Consider the following 16,794-nt stretch of genomic DNA (forward strand, 5'->3'; position numbering starts at 1 on the left):
TATACGTGTGCCGTAAGTGAAACTATGCAGGGGACTGATTTCACATGAATAAAGTCTATTCGCCTGTACCTATTGCATTCCCAAGTTGAGCTTTAAGCTTTAACATAACTGTGCAATCGGATGATCTTCTGGATCTCCTGCATTCCACCAATTTCTTCGAGCTATGCTAGCGAGGGCGGTATGAAAAGTATCTTTCTAGAAAGTGTACCTAACTTGTTCGACCTTTTCCTTTTTCTTTTGATTTTCGAATAGTTGGACACTACAACCACAGATAATGAAACAAGACCTGCTCGAAGGTACATTATCTGAAAAAAATGCTGTTATTTATTCTTCACCTGAATATCTTTGAGATGGAAAACTCCAATCTTTTTCCCTGCTGGGTTCACCAACTCATAATAATAGGGGCTTCTTTTTTTGAGAACCTTTGCAGAAATGAAAACCGGAGCTAACTTCGAACTAAACTTCTTACTCGCGTTGCTCTGGGTAAAGTTACGAGCAAAAACCTCGTCACCCGTTTTAAGTTGTACGTTCCAACTCCGTAGATTATAATTCTTCGCGTTAAGCTCATGTGATTTCTTTATGTTTTTCTTAGCGTCTTGTCTTGCCAGTTGTAACAGATCGGAGTGTTCTAATCGGACGTCGTTGCTTAGCAGATCCATGTTTCGCAATAGGGTATAATCTTCTCCGTTCAGAATCATGTTCTGACCAAAAACAAGGAAATAAGGTGAATAACCAGTACTTCGATGCACCGCTGCTCTAAGTGCACCATTGATAGCGTTCAAATTAGCGTCCCAATTGAAATGGTCACTTCCAATATAAGCGCGGATGGCTGCCAGAACCGATCTGTTTAATCGTTCACTAGCATTGGCCTGAGGAGAATATATAGCCGTACACCGATGTGTAATGCCAAAACTTGTAAGAAAAGCTTCGAAAAAACTAGATTTGAACTGCGAACCATTATCCGTTAGAACAACTTCCGGCACTCCAAAGGTGTAGAATATGGAGCTTTCCAGGTATTCACACATTTTTGGCGCCGTGAACTTCTTTAGAGGGCTAAGAAAATGGAATTTCGTGTTATGGTCTACTACTATAAACAACCCAATGTTTCCATTTTTAGTACGGGGGTACGGACCTAGTAGATCCATATACAAGCATTGAAAGGGGCGGTCTGATGTTAATGGTCGGCCCATCGGAGGTTTTAACATTTTGTTCGGACTCTTAGTAGATCGACAAATATGGCATTCTGAGATGTACTCTCGAATTTGGCTTACCATTCGGGGCCAGAAGAAATACCTTTTGAGTTTTTCTACCGTCTTAGCCATACCACAATGTGCATCTGGTGCATTCTGGTTCTTTTATAAACATATCCATCAATAACTTTTAAGTCAAGCAGTTTTGACTGATTCTCTTGTATTCGTTGAATCACTCTAAGATATTCCGGCGACTTAAATTGACTTGACTGTAAATCAATCATGGGACTACTGGCAACGAATTCTTCTATAGCAGGTTGGTAACGTCGAGACAGGGCGTCAGCAACAACGTTTTCTGACCCTCGCCTATGTGTAATAGAAAAATTGAATGATTGTAATTTCATCGACCACCTCGCTAGTCTTCCAGAAAGATCTTTCTGCTTCATCAACCATTTTAAAGACGCATGATCCGTTACTACCACAAAATCTTGACCTTCTATATATGCACGAAATTTTTGTATACCCTTGATAACGGCTAAGCATTCCAGTTCGCTAACGGTGTAGTTCCGTTGGGCTTTCGATAATTTTTCCGACATATACGCGATTGGGAGTTCCACACCCTCACGCTCTTGCGCCAGGACACAGCCTATCCCGTAGGTACTTGCATCACACAGTAAGATAAATTGGCTTGTGAAGTCTGGGGTAATCAAAATCGGAGCTGATGTTAAACGCGATTTTAGAAGATTGAAAGCTTTTTCGGCATAATCATTCCAAATTATAGACTTTTTGTTCTTTAACAATTCCGTCAGTAGAAAGCTTATGGTGGCATAATTTTCGACAAATCGCCGATACCAACCAGACAATCCTAGGACCGACGCAACTGTTTTATAGATGTAGGAACAGGAAACTCATTGACGGCCTTTATTTTCCCTGGATCAGTCAGAATTTGTCCTTCTCGAATGATGAATCCCAAATACTTTATTTCGCGCATACAAAACTTGGACTTCTCAATATTAATGGTCAGATTAGCCTTTTTTAGGCAAACCGAAATTTCCTGAAGCGTGACCAAATGCGACTCGAAATCCTCTGACAGCACAAGTAAGTCATCTAAATATACAAAGACGCATTTTCTTAGATGGGCCGGTATAACCTGGTCCATTAGCCGACAGAGAGTTTGCGCAGCATTGCAGAGCCCGAACGGCATTGTTTTATATTGATATAGTGTCCTGTTTGGCACTGTGAAAGCCGTACATTGCCGTGACTTTTCGTCGAGTGGTATCTGCCAAAAGGCGTGCTTCATATCTAGGCCTGTTATGAACCTAGCTGGCGGCAATCGACTCAAAATACCGTCTATATGAGGTTACGGATAAGCATCCTTTATAGTGACCTTATTTACCTCACGCGAATCTAAGCAAAGCCTGTTCTTTTCCCCTTTCCGCACCAACACGCAATTACTGCTCCATAGACTTGAAGACTCTTCAATTACGTCTAGGGCTAACATATGATCGACTTCGGCAAACATCAGTTTCTCTATTGCTGGTGACACTGGCCAATGTCTTTGCTTGATGGGTGTTGCGGATCCGACTTCTATTTTATGCGTTATCAAATTTGTTCTGCCTAAACCTTGTTTGGCAAATGATGGAAAAACTTCTATAACGGCCTTTAGGCGACTTTGTTGTTCATTTGACAAAAGATGCCACTTGGGGAGTTCTTGGTCATGAGTCTCTCCACCCACGTATAGCTCGGAAACCTGCGCGTTGCTGATGCTATCTGTTAATCCAAACTGATGCCAAAAGTCTATCCCGAGATAAATATCTTGTTTGAGACCTGGGATAATAAAAAGATCTAACCATGCTGTTTTCTTTCGATAAGTAATTTGAGTTTGTAATTTGCCAACAACCTTACTTGGCGTTCCATTAGCAGTTCGTATGTTGCCGGAGCACTTTTTGGTTTTTCCTAACGCTAGGAACTCCAGTGCTGCCTTGCCTCCGACACAACTCAGGGTTGCCCCAGAGTCTAGGAGCGCAGTGTACTTATTCCCTTCAATGCATACTTCTGTGTACAGTCTGTTATCAGTTTTACTAAAAATCGCGGCTACCAGTTTTTTTCTGTCAGAGCGAATCGTTTTCCAATACTGTCTTAATCGTTTCGTCGACCTTCTTTGGGTCTGATGGATTTTGGAATTTATAGTCTCGCCAAACAATTTATCGCGAAGCTTATTGTAATTAGCTATCCTTACATGTAATGGAATAGTAGAAAAATGGGGTTTGGCTTCTTCTAACTTATTTTCTAAACTAGTTTTTGCCTTTGTTTCATTTGACAATTTAACGGGGGTGTGGCGAAATTTTGAAACAAACTCGTCTCGGTCCGATATATTAGGAGTGTGGATACCAAATTTGGTTGCTCTAGCTTTTGTAGTCTCTGAGATCTAGGCGCTAATGTTTTACTCTAAGCAAAGCCGCCTATGCTACGTATGTGTTAGAGAGAGACAGGGCGAGAAAAAATGAAATTGTTTTCTTGATGCTGGCTATAATAATGATACGATCCAATTCAGATTCCGCAGTCTTAAAGATATGGTCATTCTCTACAATTCAACGTTTTTGGTTCTCTCATATCTTTAAAATTGTGGATGCCACAGATTTTCGTCCTTTGTGGGGGCGGAAGTGGGCAGGGCGAAGTTTTGAAATATTTTTGTAGCAGTGACATATTACAGAAGTCTGGATCCAAAACATCGTTGCTCTAGCTCGTATAGTCTTTGAGCACTAGGCGCTGAAGGGGACGGACAGACGGACAGACAGGCAGGGCTCAATCGACTCGGCTATTGATGCTGATCAAGAATATATATACTTTATGGGGTCGGAAACGATTCCTTCTGGACGTTACACACATCCACTTTTACCACAAATCTAATATACCCCAATACTGATTTTGAGTATCGGGTATAAAAACGAAAACTCTCCTCCAGCGCATTCCTCTATTTTAGCTAAGTAACTATTATTGTTACTCATCTACAACCATCTCAAATTGCTGGACAATGTCCGAAATTCTCCAGAGCATCGTAAATCCAAAACACTTTGAGATTGTTTCCTGTCAAGATTGTTTATTTTGCTCAGCATAGATCTATCAGGGTCGATCAATCCGGGATCCGAATTGCAATCGCTAAATCCACCGATCGATTCCAGCCGAATACAAAACAACTGGTTGTGCAGCAAATGTGAAATATAGTAAATGGATGGATTTGTAGAGCTTAAATGGGACTTAAAGAAAACTTTTCGGGCCCCACGTTGGGCGCCATGTTTGTGTAGTTTTCAGTCTTCGCCAGTGAGTTAGGGCCAGAGCCTATTTAGGCTCTAACTCCGACATTGGCCAATAGATGGTTTTTTCCTGACCTCATGTTAATAGGAAGCTAGGTTCGAAGGCGCGCATTCTTGCTGTGCTCGGGTCCAGCTCGTCGGATTGGTCGGGGTTCTTTCTCCCCTAGCTACACAGTTTTCCTGACACAAATCAATATAATGCGCTTCAAAAAAAAATTAAACAGGATCTCGACGTTAATATCAATAACCAATAAAGAAAACTCATTTCTACTCTGCGCCGATACGCATTTAGAAAACGCTTAGAAAAAGTGTAGTTCGTCTTCTGTCTGATGGAGGGAACAGCGGTGATATATGTCCCTAGTCTTTACCCACCCAACCATGACAAACGCGTTTACATTCGGGCGTTGTCCCATTTCAAAGATTCAACATCTTCTAGTGCATTTTGAGGGAGATAAGCATAAGTACTTGACGGACGGAGACAATATTTAGTTTAGGCAGACATATTCATGATTACCAATTCATTTTATTTTTTTATGTTAAATGTCCCTAACCATAAGAGATTGTATTGATATTTTTTACATAAATTACAGATATAATCCGATACCTTACATTTACAAATAAACAAAAATATACAAACTTCCTTCTTCTTGGATCAGCAAAAAAAAAACTTAATTATTTGAGCATTTGAGGGGGGAAATATTCTTTCAAATCAGTATATATATATCTACTTTATCAAACTTACGCCTGAATTGGTGTATAGGCATTGTGGTTTCAGCCACTAGTGGTACTCACAGTAATTGGTTAAACTCATAGGTGTATCGTTGGGCCCAAGATGACTTTGACGGATTCATTTGTATACGCTGTGTAATTTAGAGGTTGGTCAGTATAAATGTATATATATATAAAGAGAAACCATTATCCCAAACTCATATTGCTCAGTTTTCAAAATCTTCAGTTACTTTACAAATTTACTCATTGGAGGAAGCTATTTAGTTACTACATTAATCAACACAATGATAAACGAGATATGAATATGTGGATCTAAACAGCTGGCGCGTAGAGCAGCAGCGTATAGATTTTTATGTGATAATGATAAAGGCAAACGGGAACTTGCACTTGAAATTTTACTTGAGAAACACGGGAATCAAAATAAAACAAAAATCTGCTGACAGCAAGAGTGGTTCTGAGGCAATGTGGTTTAGGCTAGCCTAATTACTCAATCCTTTGTACATTTTCGTAGGTTGGTGACGATTATGTCCTCCGGCTTTTTGAGATCGGCAGGTTCAAACTGAAGTTGGGACATTCAGCAGTGGTGTATGGTGGTTGGTCTTTCACGAGCCGTAAATGATTTCCGGTATTGAGCTAGCCCAACGTCAACGGTTCAGCCTTCACTTTGCCGCCGTGGATGTGCACTGCACTAACTCCCAAACGGTCAGCTTTGTTGTTTTAGTAGTTGATACCGTAGATTGGTTGGCCAGCTTGGCTGTATTAAGATTTTCCAGTACTCCTATCCCTAAATAAAACTGTGTCAGAACCTTATCTTTCCACGGTGGACTAACGTACCTTTGCTTCTTTCAAGAATTTCACTTTATTTGCACTTTTCCCTCGGGTAGTTCAGCTAACGCCACTCTTCGGGATTATTAATCCAAATAAACAGTGGATGATTGGATAATAGCGAAAAATTGGAAGTTATGTAACTCCACGTGTCTTCACCATTCACTCTGCGATTGCTATCACGAAAATCTATATATACGTGTGCCGTAAGTGAAACTATGCAGGGGACTGATTTCACATGAATAAAGTCTATTCGCCTGTACCTATTGCATTCCCAAGTTGAGCTTTAAGCTTTAACATAACTGTGCAATCGGATGATCTTCTGGATCTCCTGCATTCCACCAATTTCTTCGAGCTATGCTAGCGAGGGCGGTATGAAAAGTATCTTTCTAGAAAGTGTACCTAACTTGTTCGACCTTTTCCTTTTTCTTTTGATTTTTAAATAGTTGGACACTACACGCTGTAGTGCTCTAGTGTCTCTCCTAATTTTACATCGGTTACAATATCCTCTTTGGGGATTCCTTGGAGAAGTTGCTCATTGTTGGAGCACCACTTGCGCAATTTGAATCCGGACGGTAGCAATATCTTATTTAGTTCTTGTCGAACATGAATTGCCTCTGGAATCGTGTTTGCTCCAGTTAGACAGTCGTCAACATAGAAATCTGTTTTTAATGTTGTTGATCCTACTGGTAGTCTGTCATTGTATTGTATTGCCAAATGATCCAGACATTTCGTTGCTAGGAACGGAGCAGCTGTTGTCCCATATGTTACTGTTTTCAGGCGATAGTACCTGATCTCTTCGGATGGATTGTTTCTCCAGACTATCATCTGATGGAATTGATCCTCCGGATTCATCCACACTTGCCGGTACATCTTTTCTATGTCCGCTGTGAATACGTACTTATGAATTCGAAATCGTAGCAGAATGGACATAAGTTCGCTCTGAACGGTGGGTCCAGCCTGCAGAATGTCGTTCAAAGATTTCCCGCTTGTTGATTTGCATGAGGCATCGAATACTACCCGAAGCTTTGTGGTGGTGCTCTCAGGTTTGAGTACACAATGATGTGGAATGAAGTAGTGCCTTTTGGGAACTTTTGATGCTGGCACAATCTTCATATGTCCTAGTCCTTCATACTCTTCCATGAAGTCCACATAACTCTTCCAAGTTTCTGTTGAGCTTCGCCGCTCCAACGCTAGGAATCTTTTTGTTGCGGTTTCCAACGACTCCCCCAGGGCTGAAGGGTGTTCGGAAAATGGGAGCTTTATAATAAAACGGCCGTCTGGAGCTGTCTGAAGATTTTCTATAAAATGAGCTTCACACCGTGCTTCCACTGGAGTGCGTGGTTTGTCTTCCGTCTCTAGATTGTCCAGAGTCCAGAATCTTTCCATGAGCTCGTTTACTCCCGTTGCACAAATGGGTGAGGAATTGTGGGCAGATTTGACTTTTCCTGCCACAATCCATCCCAGTTTCGTGTTTTGTAGCAACGGGCCTCCTGTCCTTAGCTGCTGTTGATCTGGTAGCAGCAGCGAGTAGTAATGCTCGGCTCCGATTAGCATGTCGATTTTGCCTGGCTTATGGAAGTTTGGATCTGCCAGTGAGATCTTGCTTGGTATGTTTAAGCTATCTGAATCGAGTGCCTGAGCTGGTTGATCAGCTATTATCTGTGGTAATACGAAAGCTTCAATTCTTTGCGTAAAACCATTGTGAAGGGATTTCATGAGCACATTTACTCGTGCTCTGCTGGTCTTTGGTTGACCTCCAATTCCTTCGATCCGTAATGTTGTGTCTTTTAGTTTGAGTGACAACATTGATGCCATTCGTTCAGAGATCAAGTTTATCTGTGATCCTGAATCTAGCAGTGCTCTGAAATTAGCAACCTGCCCGTTGTTGGATTCTACTGCCACCTTTGCTGTGGCCAGAAGATTGTAACTATTGTTACTTGCTGCACCAACCGTCGGGCCTCTTGATTCTGTAGCTGCGCCTGATGCTGTTTCCAAATGTAGCATCGTGTTGTGCTTCTTGTCACACTTGAAGCAGTTTCGACCAGGGCATGCGTTTGTTTTGTGATTTGTTCTAAAACAATTAACGCACATTTTTTGTTTTTGTACCCAATTTAGTCGTTCTGATGGAGATTTGGAGCGAAATTCTTCGCATCCGTAGAGCCAATGGCTTGCTTTTTTGCAGAATGTGCATAAGGGTGCTCGCGTTCTCCCTGTGTTTGCTGACGCACATGTCGTGCCTTTTGGCTCTCTCCTTGATGCTGGTGGCTTCTTACTGGTTCCTAGAACCAGAATTCTTTGCTCCAAGAACTGAAGCATCGTATCCAGCGCCTGAATGTTCTTTGAGCTTCCCAATGATTGCTCATACAAGGCCTTATTTGTTACATCCAGTTTGTTTCTGATAATGGCAATCAATATCGGATCCCATGTAGATATTTTGATGCCCAATCCCTTTAGTGATGCAAGGGATTCTATGGTTGTTATATAAAACTCTTTTAATGACTTGGGATCGTCATTAATTGTTTGGTGATTGAGGAAGCGGTTCAGTACCGTGTTCGAAACATCTCTGGGATTGTTGTATGCGTCAACTAGTATTTCCCAAGCGGCTTCATAATTTTCTTCCTTTAGATCGATATGTCGAATCAATCTTTCTGCCTCGCCGGTAACGGTGGTTTTAAGATACCACATCTTTTTCACCGTAGGCATGTTGGTCTCATGCACCATGCATGAGAACGGATCGAAGAACTGGGTCCATTTTAATAGATCCCCATCAAACTTTGGGATGCTGATGCGTGGAAGATGCACGTTATCCGTGTTTGGTGTGGCTGATTTTGTCAATGCTCTTTGGACCTTACTTTCCAGTGTTAGGAAGGATTTCATGTCATATCCTCCCTCCACTGGGTCCTCGTATTCCTGATGAATTGTGAAGTGGACTTCCTGCGCTTGAGTCCATAGTGATTTTATCAAATCACTTGATGTGCGTCCTTCCGCCTCTGAAAGTTGTTCCAGATTGCGTTTAACGGACTCTACTATGGCCTTTTGTCGGCGACATAGTGAAAGCAGTTTGCTGTAATCCTTCGAGGGCTGCTGAATCAGACCGCTTTCTTTGGGATCTACTGGAGGATTCTCATGCTTTTCTTTAAAGATGATTTGACGTTCCCCACGAGCACTAGACGTCTGTGATAGCTTATCCATGCATTCGGTAAAGATCGTAATGTGTTGCTTACATGTTGTACGTAAGTCTTCACGGAATTTTACGTATTCATCCGTTTTGTCTGTATCGCGAAGTTTGGAGTCGTTTTTGTTGAAGCGATTCCACGCATTTTCGAGTGCTGATATTTTGGCTTGAAAATAACAGGCCATTTGCTTTCGTTCTTGGGAATCTTTTTTAAAGTTCCGAATGCACCTCGATATTTCCCCACCAATCTCTTGCTGCACATCCATTGCCATTGTAGCGGCAGCTTCTGCCTCCATATGTGTATCCATTCTATCTGTTTGTACTTATTACCGTTGGAAGTGTTTTATTTGCTTTGCAGCTGGATACGCTCCGAATCGCAACCGTTGTTGGTCAGAAAGGTAATAGTACAGGTGATGTGTTGGATGGAGGGATTTGTGCTGTTTCCAATTTATGGAACGCACGGAACAACAAAAATTGATTGCCTTGGTGGTAATCGAATTCTATAGCTGTTTTTCTGTTGGCTGATAACCTGAATATGTCCAATTTGCCAAAGTGATACTTATTGGTAGGAGATGCTACCGTAAGTGTATGGCCTTATGCCAAATTTTTATTGACTGCTTCAATCTGATGTCCAGATCGAATCCTTTCACTGTAGCTTGTTAGACAGTTTGAAAGGATGACCAAGGTCGGGGTCACCAAATGTTAATGTGTGTGTGTGTGTGTGTAGGAAGCTGGGTTGCATACGGTACATAAACCGTCTACAGTTTGGTCGTCGCAACTAGAACTTGAACCAGTTGGACTGCGGAGTGGGTATCCTACTACGGTGCGCAAGTGAGGATCTGAAGACACGGCGACAGCCTCTGATGATTGCGATGGAAGATGAGTGACAGGCAGCTATGTTACCAGCCAGGGCTGAGGAGATTGTTGAAGTCATCAAGTCCCTACCGAGGAAGAAGGCTCCTGGCATTGACAGAGTGTGTAATTCCACACTGAAAGCATTGCCTACTCGGGCGATACTCTACATAGTGCTCATTTTTAACGCCATGTTAAGGATGCAGTTTTTCCCTAAGCAGTGGAAGATAGCAACAATCCTGATGATCCATAAGCCTGGAAAACCGGAGGACGACCCTGAGTCGTATCGGCCAATAAGTCTTTTGTCTTCCTTATCTAAGGTATGGGAGAGGCTTCTTGCCAATTGTCTGGTAGTATAATCAAGGAATGTTGTATCTTGCCGGATCACCAGTTTGGCTTTCGGGAGGGACACGGCACAGTGGAGCAAGTCCACAGATTGGCAGGACACATCCTACAGGCCTATGATGATCTAGAATACTGCAATGCAGTCTTCATTGACATGCAGCAAGCCTTCGATAGAGTTTGGCATATCGGCCTACTGAGCAAAATTAAAAAACTGTTCCCAGCACCATACTACGGTGTCCTACGATCATACTTGGAAGGACGTCAGTTTATGGTCAGGTTCAGGAACACACATTCAACACCTTGCCAAATGAGAGCTGGAGTTCCACAGGGCAGCGTCCTTGGCCCGCTGCTTTACTCTATCTATACTGCAGATCTACCCTCCCCAAGCGAGCAACATATGGAGGCCCCCCGTAAGGCTCTGCTTGCTACCTACGCGGACGATATAGCACTGCTCTACAGCTCCAAGTGCCGCCTTGAGGCAGCAGATGGTCTCCAAGTACCTCTACTTTTTGGCAGCTTGGTGCAAAAGATGGAATTTAAAAGTCAACTCACTGAAGACCACCAATCCATGCTTCACCCTGAAAGCGCTCATAGACCACACCCCACCCATAAAGTTTGAAGGCGTAACTTTGGACCAACCAGAGCAAGCAAAGTATCTCGGTATCACCCTTGATAAGCGTCTTACTTTTGGTCCACACTTGAAATCTACGGCTCGTAAATGTGGGCAAAGAATGCAGCAATTGCGGTGGCTGATTAACAGAAGAAGCACCATGTCACTGAGAGCCAAAAGAGCAGTTTATGTACACTGTGTAGCCCCGATCTGGCTCTACGGTGTGCAGATTTGGGGTAAAGCTGCCAAATCGAACTATAAACGGATACAGGTCTTGCAGAATCGCGCCATGAGGCAAATAACGAACTGCCCTTGGTACGTGCGCGGCTCCACCCTACATCGGGATTTGAATCTGCATACAGTAGAGGAGCAGATTGGAAGGCACACCAGCAGATACAGTGACAGGCTAATTAGACACCATAGCATAGTATGCTCGCCAGACGATTACTACCTGCCAGGCCTTTGAGGCGGTTGAAGAGATTGGGTTTTGCCAAAACTATTGGCCAACTCTAAGTTTCCCTCCCAATATTATACTATTATATTTTTTGTAAGTCCTCTCGCATTTAGCATTAGGTTTGGCTACCCCAATATTATTTACCAGTGATGTTAAGATACGTTATATGCAATGTACGGATTCAAGGCTTAATAAAAAAAAAAAAAAACAAAAAACAAAAAAACCAGCTGCTATGGTACTGTTTCCGATACTGATTTTTATTGAACAAATGCATCTCCTTATATAGCTAGCAGTGGTATTCTTATTCTATGGGAAGGAACGCACAGGCTCCTTGTGAGTGTATTTTTAGATTGGGTACACTTACTCTGTGCGGGGGTTATATTTCAGTGCATTTACTTAGGTACTTGGCAGCAATAAAGTAGATAGTTAATTGCTTGATCCCTTTTGGTGGGTTCGAGTTTACAAATGCTATTGTCTATTCTTAGTTGCTAATGTATTTTTCGTGTCGTCATATTCAGTTACATGAAATGACATGGACAATTTTATTTATGAGTATTTGTGTATGAGATTGAACTGTATATTCCTAATATTCATTAAATACATGTCTGTGGCTGAACAGCAATTAACCGCATTGATTGCATTTGGCTGCGGCAAGCAGCAACAGCAGCAGGAGCAGGTGGCAGCTGAAATTACCAATTCACCAATTGACAGATTTTGATAGATGCCCGGCCCCCTCTCGGCCCGGTGAAAGTTCCACGTATGAGGCCACAGTCGCTGTCCCATTCCCAGTCCCAGTCCAAGTCCCGGCAATTTGTCAACACCGAAGCTAAATGCAGAGAGCCAGAGCCACACTCAGGCCATTTGAAGAAGACATTTGTGAGTTGTGGCTGTTTGGTTGCAGCTTAACCAAAAGCAAGTGACACAATTTGGCTGAAGACCACTTTTCATGCGTCCGAGAGCCATTTACGGATGAGTGGCCGGAATAATGACACTGACCTTGGGGCGCAAAAGATTCCAGGGGAGATTTATTTTTGCATGTGCCCCTGTGACGCCTCATTTCCAGTTGGCATTTCGTGCCTCACCCAGGGGGCAGCATCATGGCGAGAAGGGTGCAGCCGGAGGGCCGCGGGAGAGCAGCAGCGAATGCGAATGCCTCAATTACTCGCCCAGCAGTGGCTGCAGCTGCTGATTTCATGCCTCTGCATATTTATGAAGAGCAAAAACCCTGCTCGGATTTGCTGCCTCATCGAACCGAAGGTTGCGCCAACCCAAGGGGCAACTGAACTGCCAGCGCAGGAAGCCCCGGGGAGAGACACGTGTACAACTCTTCGTCGCAGATCCCCAGATCCGAACCCAGAACCGTCCTTCCGCCCTGCTCCAGGGACAGATCTGCCGGCTCTGATTTCAGCTCTCGAACGACATGCAAATGCAACGAATGCTGCAACTGTTGAATAATTCAAGTGCGCCGCCCCAACACGCCCCCTCGTTGCACCGTTGCCGATCGCCAATTGCAAAGTGAGATGGGGGCCGTCTTCTATTTAGATCCCATCAGACAGATGCCCAGACAAGGCATCTTCGCCGGTGGTGTATCCGTGTATCTGATGATTAGGATTAGACAGTCTGAGTATCTCAGTGTATCTCTATTGTTCCCGCTGTACCCCGCTTCACGTTCCCCACATTCAATTTTCCATGTTCCACGACGCGACACTTTTTGCGGTCAAAGACGGACGCATACAGATGAGCCGGGCTTATCATTGGGCAGGGGATGTGGATGGGGATGGGGTCCAGAGCGAGCGCCAGTTGCACTTAAATTGCATCCACGAGACAGCCGTCAATCAGTTTGCGTTGTCTCCGGACAATAATAAATGGCACAAGCGGCACTCGCTTGCACAGGCCAGGCAGTCCTCAAAGATGAAGATTAAAAGTGTGCCGCTGCACTGCTCTGCTCTGGCCTGATCCGATCCGATCTGATCCGCTCCGATTACGAGTGCAACTGAAGACCCCGCAGCCTTAACCTCTCGTACTGCCCTGATCGGACAGATTAATCATCTATCGACGACTATCAGCCAGAGATTCACTTTAAGCCCTGACTCATTTCTATCACAACTGATTTGCGTGGGTTGTGTGGGTTTTGTTTTCTTTGGTGGGACAGGTGCCTTGCTGATGTCACGGAGCTGCCAAAACTGGAATAGAAAATAGCGGGTGATGTATTAATTACCCTTCGGGCAGAGATAACGTCCAATTCTAGGGTTTGAACAGGCGGCGATAACCACATCTAACATCGATAACGACTGTCGATGGGGTTGCAAGAAAGAGAAGGAGAGCGGAGAGACCAGAAAGAAGACGAAATTTAGAAATGGAGGAGTAGGGTATGACGCAACCAGTGACGAAGACAGGTTGCCAGGCAGAGATAACCGATTCCGATCGCTGTGATCAAACTACGTTAGTTTCCGTTCAAAGGTGTTGCCGCTTGGGTTTGTCCAAAAGAGCTCCGCCCCTGCTCCCTATATATACCATATATATATACATATATAGAGAGAGATAGAGAGAGAAAGTACCTCCTCGCAGATATATATTGTATGATCGGTTTGTAATACAATTTCTGCTTAAGTGAATCAATTCTAGAACGAAATTTTCTAAGATACTAAAATCTCAATTATTTTCCGATTTCTTCCAGATAAGACATCCAGCAACAAAGTAGAAGGAAGGAAGAAGGAAGACTCACTGCCATACCCCACCTACCCCCAATAACAGGCACAGAAATGGAGCGCTCATCAGCTCTGTCCGCCTTGATGGCCCTGCTCCTGATTGTGGCCGCTGCAGCCACGCCCACACCTGCCGCCCACTGCCCGGAGGACTGCAGTTGCTCTCTGTCGCAGCACACGCACAAACCACTGTACCATCTCAAGTGCAACAGCACCAAGGGCCTGCTGCTGGCCGAGGGGCCGATCCACTCGTCGATACCCATGCATTCCATCGACCTATGCTACCTGGGGCTGACCCGCTTCGGCGACGTGCTGGACAAGCTGCCGGATCTCACATCCGTGGACCTGTCGCACAACGAGCTCCACGAGCTCGGTCACCTGAGCAAGCGGATCAAGAAGCTCAACCTGAAGCACAACCGCCTGACCTCCGCCAAGCTGGTGAAGCTGCCGCTAAACCTGCAGATTCTGAACCTGCAGCACAACGGCATCACGAACCTGCCCATCGAAATCACCCACCTGCAGCACCTGCAGCAGCTGGAGATCGGTCACAACGACATCAACTGCTCGTGCAAGACCTTGGAGGTGCGAAACTGGCTGCAGGAGCGTCACGTCTACATGGAGCACCCCGTGGTCTGCAGCCACCCGGTGGAGGTGAAGGGAAAGTCCTGGTTGCAGCTGAAGCAGTCGGATATCTGCCAGAAGGAGGGTCGCGGATGGTTCACCCCAGAGGCCGACGAGAATGAGCTGATGATGGGTGACCAGCCGGCGGCCGCCTCCGGTGAGCACGAGGAGGAGGAGGAGGAGGAATTGGGCAAAGACTTCCTACCCTTTGATGGGAAGACGAAGACCCAGAGCAAGCCCAAAAAGGTGGCTCGTTCCCCACAGGAGCCACTGCCCGGTGACGAAGTCGAAGGCTCCGGCAACCTGAGCGAGACCAACATGGAACTCTCCCTGCCCGAGGAGGCGGCCGTGGAAGTACCTCTTTCCGACACCACCGCCGCGCCAATTGTGAAGCACATTGTGCACGACGAGGAGGAAGAGGACAACGAGGGCTCCGGCAGTGGTGGAGGCATTCTCATTATGCCAGCCATAGCCAACATTCCCATCGGCTCGGACGACGACCAGGAAGAGGCACATCCCGATGACAACGATATCGACAACCAACCCATAGAGACGCCCGTAACTCCGGACATCTTCAAGAACTCGGGTATCGGCATTTTCGAGGGTTCGGAGGGCGAACAGGAGCCAGTGCAGGTGGGAGTGATTGTGCCAGTGGTACAGACAAAACTGGATACGGAAACCAGACACCAGGAGGTGGTCACCGACGGACCCATCGATTACAGCACGAAATCCGCGGACATTCAGACTGCCCAAGTAAAGGACGACAGCAACGCCATTTACTACCTGCTAGCCGTGATCGGCCTGGTGGTGGTTGGACTGATCCTCTTTGTGGCCATCAAGCGCTGCAAGTACGACAGTAACGCGGCTGCCCGCGACGCCGAGGCTCAGCGCCAGACGGAGCTCCTCGACATGGACAAGAAGAACCTGGGCAAGCCGTTGACCAAGAACGGGCTCGAGCACTCACCGCTCATCGGGGAGAAGACCAAGCTGGACGAGGCGCAGATAGTCAAAAAGCCGTACGACAACGGCGACGCCAAAGACGGAGCCAATCAACAGCCGCTTTTTAACGGCAACGGATCGGCCAACGGAGCCGCCAAGGAGGTGCCCAGCATCAATGAGCCTGCCTCACACGAGTACTACCCCATAACACCCCGTTACCCCACTCCACAGTCACCACGCGCCTCCAAATACGCCCAGCACCCACAGAGCGGCAGCGGAACCGGATCTCCTGATGAGCAGAACAACAACGAGTCGGATAGCACTTTCCTGCCATCCTCGCCCAAATCGGGCCGCTATTCTCCGGTCTACTCGCCCGAGACGGGTCACGTGAAGATCAAGCTGACGAAGACGCCTAAGCCCAAGACTCCGATGTTGGTCACCCGCAGCAAGTCCAATGCCGGGGACATCATCAGTACCCCCGTGCGGCCCGTCGTCCCCACACATCAGGTGCAGCTTACCGTCAACGGCAATGGTGTGGGACACTGACGGGCTCCGTCAGAGCCAGATCCAGAGCCAGCCATCGACTCTTCAGAAGAACAGCAACAGTAACAACAACAGAAAAACTATTCGATTTAAGGCCCCGCTCCCCTCTTAAATGTAACCAGAAGAAGTAGTGCTAGCCATAAGTAAATTAATTAATTAATTAATTAAGCATAAATCTAGGTTAATACCAAAGTTAAACGATATATATTTAATGTAAATTGCTACCTAGAAGCGAGATCAGATCTACGGAAACAGAACATCTTCGAAACGCTTTCGACTGTGCCGCGCCGCTAACCCCAGCATCAGCATGTGATGTACACACCCATACTGGACTTTTATATCTACAAAAACCAAACTATATATTGTAAAATATTTTAGCTTCATTCTCCTTGTGTGAAATTATAATGTGTTAATTCATTAAATGTGAGCGACTTTTCAATTCAAATTAGACCATGTTTTCTTTACTAGAAAGTTGAAAATTGGGAAGCA

The 16,794-nt window shown here is 45.1% G+C and overlaps 1 protein-coding gene and 1 long non-coding RNA gene across 2 annotated transcripts in view; one reads left to right on the plus strand and one right to left on the minus strand.

Annotated features, from left to right (window-relative positions):
• Positions 1 to 16,367, plus strand: part of LOC117192563 (protein windpipe-like) — a 59,260-nt gene extending 42,893 nt beyond the window's left edge. The window contains exon 2 of the mRNA XM_033397278.1: positions 14,175 to 16,367. Coding sequence (XP_033253169.1) covers positions 14,260 to 16,308 — 2,049 coding nt within the window. The 5' untranslated portion in view covers positions 14,175 to 14,259 and the 3' untranslated portion in view covers positions 16,309 to 16,367. The remainder of the gene's footprint in view (positions 1 to 14,174) is intronic.
• On the minus strand, positions 4,575 to 6,484 carry LOC117192564. The gene is made up of 3 exons (XR_004474376.1): positions 6,068 to 6,484; positions 5,735 to 6,017; positions 4,575 to 5,364 (listed from the first exon to the last, which is right to left on the minus strand). It is a non-coding gene; the product is annotated as an uncharacterized LOC117192564 (long non-coding RNA).
• Positions 16,368 to 16,794: the final 427 nt, after the last annotated feature.

This window comes from Drosophila miranda (genome assembly GCF_003369915.1).
Source record: "Drosophila miranda strain MSH22 chromosome Y unlocalized genomic scaffold, D.miranda_PacBio2.1 Contig_Y2_pilon, whole genome shotgun sequence".
NCBI classification, from domain to species: domain Eukaryota; kingdom Metazoa; phylum Arthropoda; class Insecta; order Diptera; family Drosophilidae; genus Drosophila; species Drosophila miranda.